Raw genomic sequence first — 16,840 nt, 5'->3', positions numbered from 1 at the left:
CTGTGTGAAGGTGTTGGATCCCTTGAAAATGGAGGTACAGGCAGTTATGAGCTGCTATGTGGGTGCTGGGAATCGAACCTGGGTTCTTTGGAAGAACAGCCAGTGCTCTTAACCACTGAGCCATCTCTCCAGCACCTCTTCTGTTTTATATTCTTTTGGTCAACTAAGCATAGAATTATGTCATATGTAGTTACTTTAAAACTTTTGAAAAGTAATAACTTGGTTCTATAGGTTACGATGTCAGATAGTCATTTGTTAGTAATACAGAAAATGTATAATTGGTTGAGTGGTAAGTTAAATCAATAGTGTGGGTAGAGAAAGGACTCTTATTGTAGTATACAGCCCGGTCTGACTAATGCTGTTCTGAACAGGACATTCGCCTTCTCCTCCTGAAAGGCCAGTCTTTTAGTCCTTTGATTGCACTTTTTGAATTTTTTGAAGAGCAACTACATACAAACAAGCAGGTTAACTCCTGTCCTCTATGAACTTCGCTGGGGAGACAATCTTATCTCTTACTCCACACAGTCTAGTGTGTGGTGCAGGCTTTTTCTGTTTGCTGGCTTGTTCTTAGGACCCACTAGACATTTGAAGACTTGCTCTCTGGATTCTTTTAAGTACTTTTAAACTTTAAGACATTTTATTTATTTTTATGTGTATATCTGTGTGCCATGTATGTATAATGCCTGAGGAGAAGGCCAGAAGAGGGCATCAGATCCCCTGGGACTGGAGTAACAGAAGTTGTGAGCTGCCATGTGGGTGCTGGGAATTATACCGAGGTCCTTTGGCAGAGCAGCCAGTATTTGACTTCTGAGCTATCTCTCTTTATGTTGGAGGGAAATAAAAGTAAATCTTCCCTTCTACTTTCCATCACAAAGGAAAGAATATTAATACATTTATGAGAAAACAAACATGAAATTCTAGGCATCTATTTTGCACAGTTGTTATCAATTTTGGTTTCCGGTCATTAGGAAACATTACCCTGGCTTTGATGATGGTTGGCCGAGGATCCAAGATACCCTGCATCTTTCTCAGTGCAGGTACAACAAAGAGGTTGCAGGTGACCACAGCTGATACAGGATTTCCTGAAAGTCAACCAAATAGTTAATTATATTACACCACATAAAGATTCATCAGATAATTATATCTGTCTACACAGTCAGGTATGATAGAACATGATACAAGTGACTGACCTTTAGTCTACTTCTGAACCACTCTGAATCCAACAGAAGGACAGAACAGAGGGACAGCTAACCACATGCTACAGTGGGTAAGAACTGAACCTTTTGGTCATCCATGAAATTACAAAGAGGTCTGATACTCAGCTTTTAGACACCATTTCTGGTTTCCTGAGAGCCTTGTACTGAAAGCCATTGTGTGTGAGTATGTGAGTATGTGAGTATGTGTGTGTGTGTGTGTGTGTGTGTGTGTGTGTGTGTGTGTATGTGTGTATACAGTTGTGGGTGGAGAGGTAGACACTGGACCCTGGGCTGCCTGTGTGTAAGGCACACATACTCTCACACTGAGTACCAACTAACTCAATTTTCATAAGTTTAAAAATTTTAATATATATTCTTGTTATTTTACGCATTTCTACTGTAGAAATATGATACAAAGAAAATACAGATATGAAATTTTATTTATAATCATCTTTATCCAGACACATCTTTAAGTTTAAAATAGGGCACCAAATGGCTCCAGCTATAAAAGACTTCAAGATGAGTAAGATTATGGTGTGAACTGCAACTTCAGCTCCCACTAGGAAGCTCTGTGCTCAGTGTATCTGAGGAACAGGGCCTTGGCGATTAAGCTTAGTGGGGCGTAGGACTGGGCCCTCACGTAGGAGAGCTGGCGTCCTTGTAGAAGGCGGAAGAGGCAGCACAAGAGCACACGTCAGAGGCGAGGCCGTGGGACTCGGAAGGCAGCTGGCCGCGGAGCAGAGAGAAGCCCCAGAGAACAGCACTGCAGCCACCTTCCCTTTGGATTTCTTAGAACTGTGAGGAAATCACTTCCCATCTTTGAACTGTCCATCGGGGGTGCACCTACGGCAGCAGAGCAGCTGGAGCAGACTGTGACGAACATCAAGTTCTTTAAAGTTATCTGGAGAATTTCAGAAATGTAGCTTTCCTCTCCAGGAGAAATCAATCTAGATAGGACGTGTACTTCAAAGGGAAGGGGGTGGCTATGTTAAAAAATCACAGCACTACCAAGAAGAGATTCCTATGGTTTGTGTGGTAGCCTTAACTAACGCTCAAGCTGTACTCAAAGCTGGACAACTTTGACAAGCCCCAAATGTTGTTTTGTTTTGATACAGTCTTGCTATGAACCTTCAGGCTGCCCGTGGATTTAAGGTAAACTCAGCTTTCCAGGGGTGGGGATTACAGTTGTGCACCACCAACCCTTATGAATCTGACTACACTCATCCACAAAACTTCATTTTTCTCTTTAGCAAGGAGGATGTGATTCTTCAGGCCCATTCTAGTTCTAAAATCCTATTTCTGTTATACAGTTGTATGCGATGATGCGGGTTGGTATTGGCAGTGGGGAACCAGCTGTCTTATTTTAGGTTCCCCCTTTCCTCAAGTACTGCTAATTCTGTCCTCAAAGTAAGAGACAAGGGCCAAGCTATCCAATTACCTGACGAAACCACACCTTCAGTTCTCTTGTACCAGTAGCTAGGAAGAGATATTTAATTTATATAGATTTCTCCTCTGTCCGCATATTTACACTGCACACAAGACTGGGATGGATGGTGACATTTTCATGCACGCATGTGATGTGATGTTCTCCCTCTCACTGCTCTCTCCTCTCCCTCCCTCCTCATTCCTGTTGTTCCCTTTCGTCTTGAAAAACAACTTCCTTCTTCTTTAAAGTCTTTTATTTTTTAAATCTAGATTCTGCACAGAGAAACTATATATTTGTCTCTCAGAATCAGGCTTATTTTGCTTATCATAGTGATATGTAACTTTATTATTTTCCTAAAAATGAAGTAATTTCATTCTTTGTGTTCAAATCCATTCCACTGTGCATCTATACCACGTTTTCTGAATCCATTCACCTGCGGATGGACTTCAAGACTAGGCTCCCATGAATACTGCTGTTATAGTGAATATGGCTGTGAAGAGATCTCTGTTTCATGCTGATTTAGATTCAGGGCTGTACGGTATTTCCATTTTCTAGTTTTCTCTCTCTCTCAGAACCTCCATTGATTTTCACAGTAGCTGAGCTAACTTATGTCCTTGCTTTTATTTGTTTGTTTATTTCCTTGATGATAGCCATTCTGACTGGGGTGAAACGGAGTATCAATGCAATTTTAATTTGCATTTCCTGATGGCTAGGGATGCTGAACGTTTTCTTCCATTTATTTTGAGAATTGTCTGTGAAATTCATTCATCCATATATTGATTTGGTTACTTTGGCATTTTTGATTTATTTACATATTCCAGATCTCAATCCCCTGTCATGTGCTACACAACACTACTCTGTTGTGTCTTTTTGCCTTTTAATTTCATATAATTCCATAGATCAATTCTTGTTATTAGTTCCTGTGTTACTGGAGTCCTATTTACAAGGCCCTTGCCTATGCCTCTGTCTTGAACTGTTTCCCATAGCAGTTTCAAAGTTCTGGGTCTTCCATTAAGGTTTCCATCTCTTCTGTACTGACCTGGACAGGACCTAGTTTCATTCTCTATGTAGACACCCAATTTCCAGAACCATTTGTTAAAGAGGCTCTTTTTCCTCCAACATCTGTTTTTGCACCTTTTGTCAAAATTCAGTTGACTGTCAGGGCTGAAGAGATGGCTCAGTGGTTAAGAGCACATACTTCTCTCCAGAGGACCCAAATGTGGTTCTGAGCGCCCACGTCAGACAGTTCACAAGAGCCTGTAACTCCAGCTCTGGGGGCCAGATGCTTCTGGTCTCTGCTGGCATCTGCACTCATGAGTTTGTTCCCACACACTGACATGCTTGCGTATACATAATTAAAAACAATAGAATAGTAAAAGAGCCAGTTGGCTGTAGCTCTGTGGGTTTACTCTTGCATCCTTTACACTAGTCTACTGGTTTATGTATCTGGGTTCTTTTGTCTTCTTTTTAATGTGTGTGTACGTGTGATCTTTGTTCTGGTATCACTGCTAGTCTAGTCTATATGTTGAATCACACCTATGGAGAAAGCAGTCTCTTTTAGCAGATAAAATGAAGCTAGGAACAGGAACTAATTTTTCATAAAATATTTTTAAGAGTATCTGAGAGAACATTAAAGGTCCTAGGTTTAGTCGTATGCCACAGATATTTGAGGTTGCTTTATTTACATTTCGTCTTAATATTTTCTGCATGACACAGTCTATTTTTATACTTATGGATAGGGTTTAAAATATTAAGACTTGAAATTCTTCTGCCTGCTTCTTTTATATATATATAATTCTATTTTGAGATTCACTGAATATAAAAAGCAAATAAATCTCCGAATCCCGTGAGATTTGTGAGTCTGAAAGGATAAGTAGTTACTTTTCTGAAGAATTGGTGTTAACAAAATAGGGTCTTGAGCAGAACTATTACAGGATTTTATTTTTTAGGACTAGGTCTTTATAGCCAAGGCTTGCTTTGACCTGTGGTGATTCTCCTGCATCAGCCTCACTAGAGTTGAAATTACAGGTATAATTAAAGGATAGTTTTAAAAAATAACAAGTAGATACATAAAGTTCTAAACCAATTTAAAAATTTTCAGGATTCATAAAGACTTAAGATGCATGGCTGTAAGTAATAAAAACTGGATTAGTAAGTTCTTAGAAACTGGACCACCTTGGTTCTTCTACAGTCTGAACACTCAAGTTTCTGCCCGAGTGGGAGTTAGGTGGTGATGCTGATGTCAGACAGGTGACACGTGAACGCTCGGATGAGGTGTACCAGGCTCAGCAACTCTGCCTCCTTTCCCCAGGCCCTAATCATCCCAAGGCCAGAAGCACAGCTGTGCTTGTTTGCATCCAGACAAGCAAGGTCTTGCTATGTAGCCCAGGCTGGCCTCATTTCATGATCTTCCTTCCTCAGCCACCTGAGTGCTGCACTTAATGTGTAGACATACCTGCTACATGTGATCTAGTAGTTTCATGTTTGACAGTACTTCTAATTGTGAGATTGAATTAGACTGCCCACTTATATTTGGATATCATCTTAGGCTAAGGACTGTGTCCTGGAAAGAATGTTCTGGTCTGACGAGGTATTATTCCTGTTCTATAGTAAAAAACTAGCCTCAGAGAAGGTAAGTGACCTGCCAATTAGTAAGGCTGTTCGCGTTATAAATCAAGTGATGTTGATTAGAGACTGGACATCTGAGAAGCCTAAATTTTTTTTTGATCATTTTTCTAGAAAATGGAGAAAATAATTTTAATGATTCTTACCTGGTAGTGCAAATATAATTTTTCTTACACCATCAATATCCAAAGTTGCAAATGTTGTTGGCAAGCTAGAAACAAAAAAGAGTATACTTGTTTGTGATTGCTAAGTAATGGAAGAGGTAAATCTGAGTGCTTTAATTTTCTTGTTGAGTGATTCATTTACCATATAAAACTCTTTTGTTGACTTGCCTCTAAAGCTTTCTACTCAAGTCAATTGCTTTAGTACCATCTGTTTCAAGTATTCAAACTTCCCAATTTTCTGTACTTTACATTTTTTCTTATTCTCAGTGACATAGGAACATATTCCAAATTCTCATGTTTTCCAATGTCCCCATCCCTCCACTCAATGATGTTGATAGTGTTTTGTTGGAGATTTAAAACAGTCCTCTTATCACAAGATTGATCTTTGTTCAAGTATCTTTGTTCAAGATGAATTATCTCTGATCTTAATTATTTTTAAAGATCTACTATTGTATTTTTGTGTATGAGTATTTTGCTGTATGTATGTATGTATGTATGTATGTATGTATGTATGTATGTATGTGCACCACATGCATGCAATGACCAAGGAGGCATTGGGTCCTCTGGAACTGAAAATACGGATGGCTGTAAGCCACCATGTGGGTGTTGGCAACTGAACCCGAGTCCCCTGCAAGAGCAGCCAATGTTTTTAACCACAGAGGTGTCTCTATAGACCCTCTTATCTTTTAGAGATGACACTCAGCAATAACCATTAAAAAACTTCCTACTTATCAAAGATGCTTTTGTACTATAAATAAACAAAACTCCACGGCTAGAACAAAGCTAAAGCAATCTTCCTCAAGATTCTGACATCAACTTTCATGGGAAATGCGAGAAGGGTGCGTGGTATGGAGTAGGCAGTTGAGAATAGTGATATTTCCCCCTCTATTGTCACATAAAATTTTGGCTATTAAATATTAATCAAACCTGAGTCATGCAAACTTCTCAGGGAACACTAAAACTTTCCAAGAGTAAAAAATTAGTTATTTTAAGCACTAAATTATGGTTTTATTTTTTGGGCCAATTTTATAGGTTGATCTTAAAATATTTTTTTAAACTTATTTACTGTGGGAGTATGTGTGTCACAACTAATGTATGGAGGTCAGAAGACCACATGTACAGTGAAACCCTGTCTCAAAAGACCAAAAACCAAAACAAAAACAAAATAAACAAACAAACAAAAAGAAAAAAAAACTAACCAACCAACCAAACAAACAAAAAAACAAAGACAAAACCAACAAAAAAGTCCAGCTCATTTGCTCATTACTGTTTCTATAATATAGTAACAGTACACTCTGGATAAGTTATAGCTACATTATCTGTTATAATACAGTGATGTCAGATTTTGATCATAAGGACACTGGGTTGTTTTATAAAGTGTGATTTCAAGTTGCTATGTTCCTGTGAATCTCACTTCTGTTCTTCCATATTTGTAGAGTTCTATCATCAATAATGACAGGATCAATTATTATTGTTTAAGGGTAACATTTATGTATCACACTCATTATTTCATTTAAGATTCACAGAAATAGCAAAAGATGACATTTGTCATAGTATCTGGTAGATGAGAAAAACCGAAACTAAGAAACCATATTAAAACCATATTAAAAATTTGGTTCAATCTTACTCAGCTTCTAAGACTTTTGTAAAAATAAATATTTTGAACCAATGTCATTTTAACTTTAAGGTTCATGCTGGAAAAAGTCAGCATGGAATAATCTATAATAGAGTTAGTACTTGGACTTTGGGACCTCTCTTTTTGTTTTTTCCCTCCTTATTCCCTGATTCTTTGCTATATACTAGAACAAGATTAGATTATAGGTAGGCAACTCAGCAATGATTATTACTGTTTGATAAAAATAAGATCCCAGAAACATTCTTGAGAACAACTACACTTGCCATAGATGACCCATGGCAGATCTGGTTACTGTTTGGCTAAGTATTTTTTCCTTTATATTTTTAAGATCAATCTCTCTCTCCCTCCCTCCCTCCCTCCCCCGATCCCCTCTGCGTGCGTGTGTGTGTGTGTGTGTGTGTGTGTGTGTGTGTGTGTGTGTGTGTGTGTGTGTGTATGTGTGTGTTGTATGCATATGGAGGCCAGAGGTTGGCAGTAAGTGTCTTCTTCTATGCTAGTTGTTGAGGCAGGCTCTCACTAATGTGTAGCTCACTGGCTGGCATCCTCCTGCCTCTGTTTCCTGTCGACATATGATGTGGTGCTGAGGATCTCAGCTCAGGTCGCCATGCTGTGTGGCAAGCACTGTACTGACCGAGGCATCTACCCAGTTGCCTGAGCATCTTTGTCTTTGAAACCAAAGACATAATTATATTTGCTGTATGTGGAAAGGGCAAAGCTAACTTACTTGATTTTGTTTCTTTTTGTTCCACCAGCAAGTAGAACAAATTACTTACAAGTTCTTCTTACATTTAGGTAAGTAGAAGATTCTGGCCAGCTAAAGGAAGACCACTTAAATTTCCAAGCCACTCTGCTGTAGCAAAGCAGCTCATGGATAATATGTATTTAAAGACAATATCAAGTATAAGGGCACTTTAAATTTTCTTTTACACCCTAAAGAGGTAATTTCTCCAAAGGTACTCACTTAAGATCGTATTTACAACAGAACATTTTATCCTCAGCCAGTATTATCACAAGGATCTTGTTGCTGGACGTGTGTTGGAATCCAACACATACTGATTATTCTGAAATCAGACTGAACAGAATTGATCTGATTGAGGTCCCAAAGTGAAAGGATTTTAGAGAAGAAGCCTGAGGAACTGAAGCACTCCTAAAGTGGAGAGTGGTAAACAATGAACTAAAGAGTACAAAAATCACCACTACAAGCTGTGTTTAACACTATAGACGTCACAAATAATTTTCCACATTTGAAAACAAGTTATATCAGTTTCTTTCCCTCCAAAGGCAAAGATCAAATCTATGTTTGAGATCAGTGAGAAGTACACTGACATGCTTTGAGGATGTCTTCTGTGCTCTAATCAAATCCCCGCTGTCCAAAGGGACAGGGAAAGCTCAGCATACAACACTAGCATATGATAGGCTGGTGTTTACTTGTTTTGTGCCTGTGCATGTGCGTGCCAGCATGCATGTACAAGTCAGAGGACAGCCTCAGGACTCAATTCTTTCTCTTCCCTTCTGCCTGGGTTCTGGTGGCTTGTTGGCAAGTGCTTTTACCTACTAAGCCAGCTTGCTGGCCCAAAATGCTATTCTTAGTAGAATGATCCAAACCTCACAGTTTCATTAACAAAGGGGTTTTTCCAGCAATAGATAGATTGGGGATACATTCAATAGCCATGTACAGAAATATACTGCCAAGAATCCTATAAAATTGAGAACACCATAGGGTTAATCTTTTTTAAAAAAAATTATTTTATTTTATGTGTATGAGTGTTTTGCTTGCATATATGTCTGTTCACCATGTGCATGCCTTTTGTCTGCAGAGGCCAGAAGAAGGTGTTGGATTCTCCTGGAACCAGAGTTACAGATGGTTGTGAGCTACCATATAGGTGTTGGGAACCCAAGGTCCTCTGCAAGAACAGCATGTGCCCTTAATGGCCGAACCATTCTTCTAGCCCCTTTAGGACTAATCCTAACTTTGTACTAAATGAGGTTAAATTATGAAGGTAAAGCCTAATCCCCTTGGGGATGATGCTGGGAGAGCAGGCTGATATTTGACTTTGGGGAACTGGGTTCAAAAATGCCTTTATTTCCCACAGTTTACTTACAACAATGTTAAGCTCCCACGCCACTCTTTGTCATGGTTCATATGAGTCCCTAGCAAGGTATAATCCTGAGCCAAAGCATCAATATTGTTTTCTGTGACACCCTGGACATATGCCAACACACTCTTCCAAACCCTGAAGTGTGAACAAGTACTCACAGATACTGAGTACTGGGGATCTAAGAGCGCAGCTTTCCTGCTTGAAGACCAAATGTGTTTAACACTGCTATTGGGCATTCTTTGAGGATTCACAGTCTATAGGACCTTCTCCCTTCATCTCTTTCTTGAGAGTTATTAGCTTTTAGGAACTATGAAAATCTTCATTAATGGTTATTTTATTTTCTTCTTGGAAAGAATGGGAAGCAATGTTAAAGACCTTTATGAAGTAGTTATGTGAAGCAATTGAGTCTGGACCTAGGTCTCTACTGATATCAGATAGAGAAAATATGTTCAGATTACCAAGAAAGAATCATTCTACTAGACAAGAAAAGTGATCTAGTTTTTCCAACAAGTCAATGATGCAAATAAAAAACAAAACCAAAATACCCCGAGATCACCACCACCACCACCACCACCACCACCACCACCACCACCACCACCACCACCACCACCACCACCACCACCACCACCCTCAACAGACCTCATATCTAATAACAAAAGGTTAGAGATTTAATCACTAAGTGCAAAAAGAATAGACTTTACTTGAATCCTGAATTAGAACAATTATTAAAAAGCACTCTTTCTCTTGACATTTGGGATACTTTGATATTGACTAGGATATTAGCTAATATGAAAAATTATTTTTTGTTAGATAAGACTATTATTGTATTTATATAGGCCAATGTTCTTATTCTTCTGATTTAAGAAAATGACATGATGTCTAGAATTAGCTTTAAAACAATCTAGCTCTACCACCCCACAAAGAGGTTGGGGAATTGATGAAGCAGATATAAATGCATGCTGGTGGTTCCTGACTTCAGTAATGGGCATGTGTTTGGGTTCATTGTTCTTTTACTTCCCTGTATATTTGAGAAATTTCATGTTAAACTATTTTTAAAAAGAATGAAGGTGCAGGAGAAAGAGAGGGAAAGACACTAGACATGGTAATTAAAAAGGAAACAAAGTTAGAAAATTGCTTTGCTTTGTTTATACCAAACTCATTGATTCATAAGACAAAATCAACTTCAAACTGAAACTGCACATATGAAAAGGATTCTAGTACTAAAATATTTAATTAAAATGGGTACCCCATAATGAAAAGTGTAAAAACAGAGCATTTAAAACTTGGTTACAGCAATCCAAATAACCTGATATATCAGATAAAATTATTTTCATACCCTGGCTTCATAAAAACCCTGCCAAAATGGATCTGAGCATGAAGATCAATGTCCAGCACCTGCTTGAGATAGTCCTGCAAATACGAAAAACAGTCACTTTATTTTCAAACATTTTACTATCAGACGTTTAACACATTAATGAAAATAAAATTGATTTATGATTGAAATGAATATCATTGCTATTTTAATGAAGCTCATATGCTTAACTAATTATTCCTCATTCATTCACTCATTTAATAATTTTTTGGGGTGCTTTTTGTATGTAGAGTATTAATTGAGGTTCAAGGGATATAACCTAAAGAAAAGTGACATTTCTCCTGCCTCTCTAGAAGGTACATTGTAGAGCCTGAGGTGGTACCATAATACCTGTAATTCCAGCACTTGAAAGGAGAAGGTAGGAGAATCACTTGTTCAAGGCCAGCCATAATAACACTTAAAAAACACAAAGAAAATTATAATCTAGTAGAAGAAGCAAGATAATAACTAGAATAACCATAGTAATATTTTTACTTGATGGGTTTTTGTTACTGAGATAAAATTTTTTGACCAAGAAAGACCATAAATAAAGTAGTCTTAAGAAGTTATGTTTGAGCTGGGTAGTGGTGGCACACGCCCAGCACTGGAAGGCAGAGGTAGGTACATCTCTGTGAGTTTGAGGCCAGCCTGGTCTACAGAGTGAGTTCTAGGACAGGCTCCAAAGCTACACAGAGAAACCTTGTCTCGAAAGACAAACAAAACAAAACAAGTTATGTTTGGCATGGCAAGATACGCCCATGGCGACAACAGTGGTACAAATGTTAAGAGTTAACCAACCACTTTCTGATTAGATTTAAGCCATATCTCACTGGAAGAAACACATTCCTGGTACTATAAATCTGGTTAACAACCTATGGTTGGGAGCTTACAGGCCCCATGGTGAACCTACTATTATCATTCTGCTAAGTGAATATAGTATAAAACTGTCCTTCAACTTCATATTACCCACAGATTATTGCAACTATCAGGCCTCATTACAAGAGTTTCTTTTTGCAGTGAACACTAGTTAACACAGAAACTCAATACTGGTCAAAGTGCATAGAAGGATTGTCAATGCAATGCCCAGCAACAGACGGACCATCTATATCACACCCCCTTCCTAAGGCTCAGGGACCATTGCCGAAGTGGGGGTAGAAAGACTGTAAGAGCCAGAGTTCAGGAAGGACAGAAGTGATACAGTGTCTTCTGCATATGATAGGACCAACGTACTCATGAACTCACAGGAGTTGTGGTAGCCTGCATAAGACCTGCTCTTAAGATCAAGCCAATCAACAGTCTATCACAGAGTGGGGGTGGATTCATGAGCCCACCCCTAGCTGAGAAACTATAGACAACTGATGGTTTCTGGGGGAAGCTGAATCAGTTGAATCCTGGTAGGTCGACCATACTCCATCGATGCCCTGCAAGAGTGAGATCCTTTGAGAGTGTCAGACCAACTCACTTTCTGTCTTCCTTTTTTCCATTTTTTTTTAAGGGGGTGGTCTCGAGACAGGGTTTCTCTGTGTAGCCCTGGCTGTCCTAAAACTTGCTCTGTAGACCAGGCTGGCCGTGAACTCAGAGATCCACTTCTGCCTTTTGAGTGCTGAGATTAAAGGTGTGGGTCACCATCACCCAGCTCCAAATCACTTTCGAATACTTCAGCATATTCTTGGTTTTTAGGATAAACCCTTGATTTTTATTAATTAACGTCATATCCAAGAGTCCTGTATCTTCTAGCTCTCTCTTACACTCCTTTGTCTCCTCAGTCTTCATACCTACATGGTGAACACTGACCAGCTAGGCAGCTCTCTCCTTTACCTTAATTTTCAAAGGGATATTTTTCTGGATTTAAGTTCTCTGTTGGCAGTACATTCTTTTGAACTTTGGAAATGCTATGCTATTTTATTGTTTTCTGGGTTCTATCACTGATGTTTAAATAATTCCTGTTAGTTTTATCTTTACTTTTGAGGTAAAGGGCTCTGGTGACATTGCTTATCATTACTGGTTTAGTAGTTTTGCCAGGATTACCCAGGTGTGGTTTCTTTGTAGTTATCCTACTTTTGATTAGCCTAGTTCCTAGAAATCTCCGGCTTGTTTTTTGACTAGTTTTGAAACATGTCTGTCAGGGCTGGGGAGATGGTCCAGGCAGTGAATGCGCTGCTATGCACCCTGGAGGAACTGACTCTGTGTCTTCCAGTACCCACCTAGAAAGCCAGGCTTAGTGGTACATGCTTTTAATTCTAGCTCTGGGGAGGCAGGCAGATCCTTGGAGCTTGCTGGCCAGTCAACCTAGTTAAACTGGTAAGCTCCAGGTTCACTGAGATACCTTACCTAAAAACAAACCAACAAGAAAGATAGAGTGCAAGCGTGCACACACACACACACACACACACACACACACTTCTGCCAATCTCTCTAAAATATAGTTTATGCTCACTTTTTCCTCTTGAACTTTACTTATAAATGCTAACACTCTTTATCATATTTATTTCATCCTCTTCCACATTTTCTATTGTTTTCCTAAACTCTTTTATGGACTTCAATTTCTAAAGTTCTCATTTTTGTTATTTTTTCATAAATATGTAACAGCTATATAGAGTCATGTGAGACAATATAAGCATCAGTACCACTTCTGTGCCTCTTTTATAAAATTTTCTTCTCTCAATTTTAAGTCATTTTGCTAGAAAGCTCTGGATAATGATATATTCCTCCAGAAAAGATTTCTTTTAGCAACCAGTTGAAGTAAATTAGATTATTCTGCTTATCCAGGGACTGAAATAATTTTATACTGGGTTTCAGTTTCTCTAAAGGCCGATGTTTTGTGCTTGTTTCTGGAGCACTGCCCTCTTCAGGGTTTTAAATTAAAGCCTGAGATATTTTCCAGATACCCTCCTCCAAGGAAAACTTTGAATGCTTTTCCTTCCTTCCTTCCTTCCTTCCTTCCTTCCTTCCTTCCTTCCTTCCTTCCTTCCTTCCTTCCTTCCTTCCTTCCTCCCTCCCTCCCTCCCTCCCTCCCTCCCTCCCTCCCTCCCTCCTTCCTTCCTTCCTTCCTTTCTTTCTTTTTTGAGACTGGGTCTCACCATGAAAAGCCCTGGCGGTTATGGAACTTGCTATATAGATTAGGCTCACCTGAAACTCACAGAGATGTACCTGCCTTTGCTTCCCAAGGGCTGGGTTAAAGGTGTGCACCACCATGCCTAACTAAACCTTGGTGTCTTAAGAATTACGAAGAATTTGCTTTGCTCCATTAGCTTCTCAGTTACTCTTTTATGCGTGGTGTCTGGTCTTTTGTGCCACACTCCTGCTCCAACAACACACTGGGCTATTTGTGATTTTTTTTTTTTTTTTTGAGACAAGGTCCTGTTATCTATTTAGGCGGCCCAGGTTGGCTTTGAATTCAAGATCCTGCCTCCGCCTCCCCAGTGGTGGAATTACAGGCAACTGCTACTATACTTAGCTTTAGCAAATGTTTCCAAATGCTTATTAAGTATCAAGAATTCTATGGGCTGAGGATATAATGGCCAGACATAGCCTTGAAACAAGGAAACTGTATTATATATTTTTACTAGATGAAAACAATTCTTCACAAGTAGATTAACAAAATAAATGCCATTTGTGGTGTATGCTACAATAGAACAACCAGGTACTGTGAAAGAGACTAGGAAGGTGGGCTAGAGAATTAGGAAAGGTCATTATAGAAGGGGTGGTGATGTACTAACTAAGCCCTGTAGGACAAGAGGGATTCAGGAACACAAAATGTTGAGGAAAGAGGGAATTATGTCATTTTGAAAGTAATTTTTCAAGGTTACTAAAAAAGCTAAAAATCTTCAACTGACAGTAACTTAACTAGTAAACAACTGTCAGATACTTAGATAATTTCTATGTAAGATGTAATACTAAATCATTGATTGCTAACTATAGTTTTACTTTTAAGAATGTAATTTGCTTATTTTTATGTGCTATGGAGAGGTCAAAACTTTAGAAGTGATTTCATTTGCCTTGTTTTATAAAAACCATGCCTATACAAAATCTCAAATGTAATCATTTAGTTAATCTTAATGAACATGTGTGTGTGTGTGTGTGTGTGTGTGTGTGTGTGTGTGTGTGTATGTGTGTGTGTGTTGGTAGTCATACATGTGGACCCCAGAGGGTTGACTTTAGATATCTCCCTCAATTGCTCTCATCCTTTTAAGATAATTCTTGAGAAAGAGAGAGGGGTGGGAGGAAGGTGGGTGCAAGCACAGGTATGTGTATGATATGATGTTACTGGAAGCAAGGATTCTTACATGTTGAGCCATCTCACTGGCCCCTTTCCACCTTCTTAATTTTTAAAAAATTTTTTGAGATGGGGTTTCTCTGTGTAACAGTCTTGGCTGTCCTGTAACTCACTCTGTAGACCAGACTGGCCTCGAACTCACAGAGATCCTGCCTCCTGAGTTCTGGGATTAAAGGCATGCACCACCAGTGCCTGGCTTCCATCTTAGTTTTTCAGTGGGGTTTAATCACTGACCCCGGAGTTCACTGCTGTGGGATCCTCTCCTCCTGTCTCTGCTCCACAGTTCTGGAATTACAGTGTATGCTGTTGCACTTTTACTTATGCTCTGGAGATCTGAATTCAGGTCCTTATGTCTTTGTTATAGGACCTTACTGATTGAGCTTCTCCTACCCACTGCATCTTTGATATTAAGTAATGCTTTCCTACAACATGAAAGTTATTTTCCTGTAATCTTCTTGTTTGGATTTATACTTATTTTGTTTCTGGTTAAAGAAACACAAGAAAGAACAAAGATCCCTTACTTATGAGTGAGTGAAACATGTCCCAAACATTTTATTTATAAGCATATTAAAACGATTCATTTACTTATATTTCACATGTATGAATGTCTTGCTTGCATGTATATTTGTGTGCCTGGTGCCAGTGAAGGCCAGAAGAGGGCATGGGAGCCTCTGGAATTATAGTTGCAGACTTTTGTGCATCACCATGTAAGTGCTGTGAACCAAACCTGGGTCCTCTAGAAGAGTAGCCACTTCTCTAATGCACACACAGAATCCTCTCCAGCCCCTGTGCGCTTTTTCAAGTACTTTTTGGTGTTGGTTTGAAAAATTAGGTAACTTTCTAGCCTTCTAAAATTCAGTCTTAAATTTAATAGAATGAAAATTTTAGAATACCTTTATATTTAAAAATATCTCCAAAGTTCCAAGGGGCCTCTAGAAGACCACAGGTTGGTTCTCGTATCTTATAAGAGATAGCGTAAACAGTTGGGCTTGTTTGATGTGCTGTTCTTTTAAGAGTTTCATGGGAGGAGCTGCCATGTCTGAGAAGAGATGCTCAGTTGGCCCTAGGTTAGATTTCTACAGGTATTAACACAAATATATCAACAACTGTGATAGCCAAGGCTTACACCAATTTGATTGGACTAATAGATGCCTGGGAACTAGTTAAACATCTCAGGCAGTATCTGTGATGTGTTTCCACAAAGGATTCACTAAGTGAGAAAAATTGTGATTTGAAACTGAATATCATCAGAAAGAATAGAAGGGAAAAGGAGAAGGCTCAGTGGTGCAGACACCTCTCTCTGCTTCCTGGCCATCCTGCTGTGAGCTGTTCTGTTCCATCAGGACCCTTTGGACATGATGGACTGAAACCACTGAAACAACAGTTGTAATAAAGCTTTTCTCTTACATTGTTTATATCAAGCATTTTAGGAAAGTGATAAAAAGTGACTAATACTGTTTGCTTTGCAGGAACTGTTTAGAGATTTGATAGATAAACTCTGTAATTTTACTACCAGAGGAAACATTGACCAAGACTTTTCAGGCTGGTCACAAAGTCACAGTTTTCCTGCTTTAGCCTCAAAAAGCTAGGATGAGGAGTATATATCATCACAGCTGGCTCATCAAAAATTTTTATGAATTGTCTACCCAAAAATGATTTCACACAGTACTGACAACTTGCCAGACTACCTTGCAGAAGAGACTGGAACTGAATTAATAATATGTCAGTGATGGGCAGGGCCATACCTTGATCAGGACCTCTTAGTTATGCATATATCTTGTATTAAAACTTGAACTTCATATAAAGGTCTTGAACATAGATTTGGGGTTGGGAGGTTACTGGACCTGATTATTCTCAGTATGGCCATGTTATGTAAATCTTCCTTTTCTGCTTTTCACCAATGTTTGTTTCTTTATCTAGCCTATTGAAGATAGGTGACCGAACCTTGATTGTTAGGTTTGCCAGGGCCCAGACTCTGACCCTAGCAATTCCACTAACAGCTTTAGGAGATAAGGACATTGATCAGGTCCTGAGGTCCTGGGAATACGTTGGGATACCCTTTTCTTA

The 16,840-nt window shown here is 39.0% G+C and overlaps 1 protein-coding gene and 1 long non-coding RNA gene across 14 annotated transcripts in view; one reads left to right on the top strand and one right to left on the bottom strand.

The window, feature by feature from the left end:
* The window catches only part of Gphn (gephyrin), a 400,632-nt gene that overhangs the window by 3,391 nt on the left and 380,401 nt on the right, over positions 1 to 16,840 (bottom strand). For all 13 annotated transcript variants that reach the window (XM_076551603.1, XM_076551612.1, XM_076551606.1 and 10 more), the window contains 3 exons: positions 10,483 to 10,556; positions 5,394 to 5,458; positions 979 to 1,082 (listed from right to left, as the gene is read on the bottom strand). In XM_076551603.1, coding sequence (XP_076407718.1) covers positions 979 to 1,082; positions 5,394 to 5,458; positions 10,483 to 10,556 — 243 coding nt within the window. The remainder of the gene's footprint in view (positions 1 to 978; positions 1,083 to 5,393; positions 5,459 to 10,482; positions 10,557 to 16,840) is intronic.
* Positions 1,076 to 7,982, top strand: LOC143268517 (uncharacterized). Its single transcript, XR_013044584.1, has 2 exons — positions 1,076 to 1,267; positions 7,840 to 7,982. It is a non-coding gene; the product is annotated as an uncharacterized LOC143268517 (long non-coding RNA).

This window comes from Peromyscus maniculatus, chromosome 14 (assembly GCF_049852395.1).
Source record: "Peromyscus maniculatus bairdii isolate BWxNUB_F1_BW_parent chromosome 14, HU_Pman_BW_mat_3.1, whole genome shotgun sequence".
NCBI classification, from domain to species: domain Eukaryota; kingdom Metazoa; phylum Chordata; class Mammalia; order Rodentia; family Cricetidae; genus Peromyscus; species Peromyscus maniculatus.
This window is presented reverse-complemented; position numbering and strand designations above follow the sequence as displayed.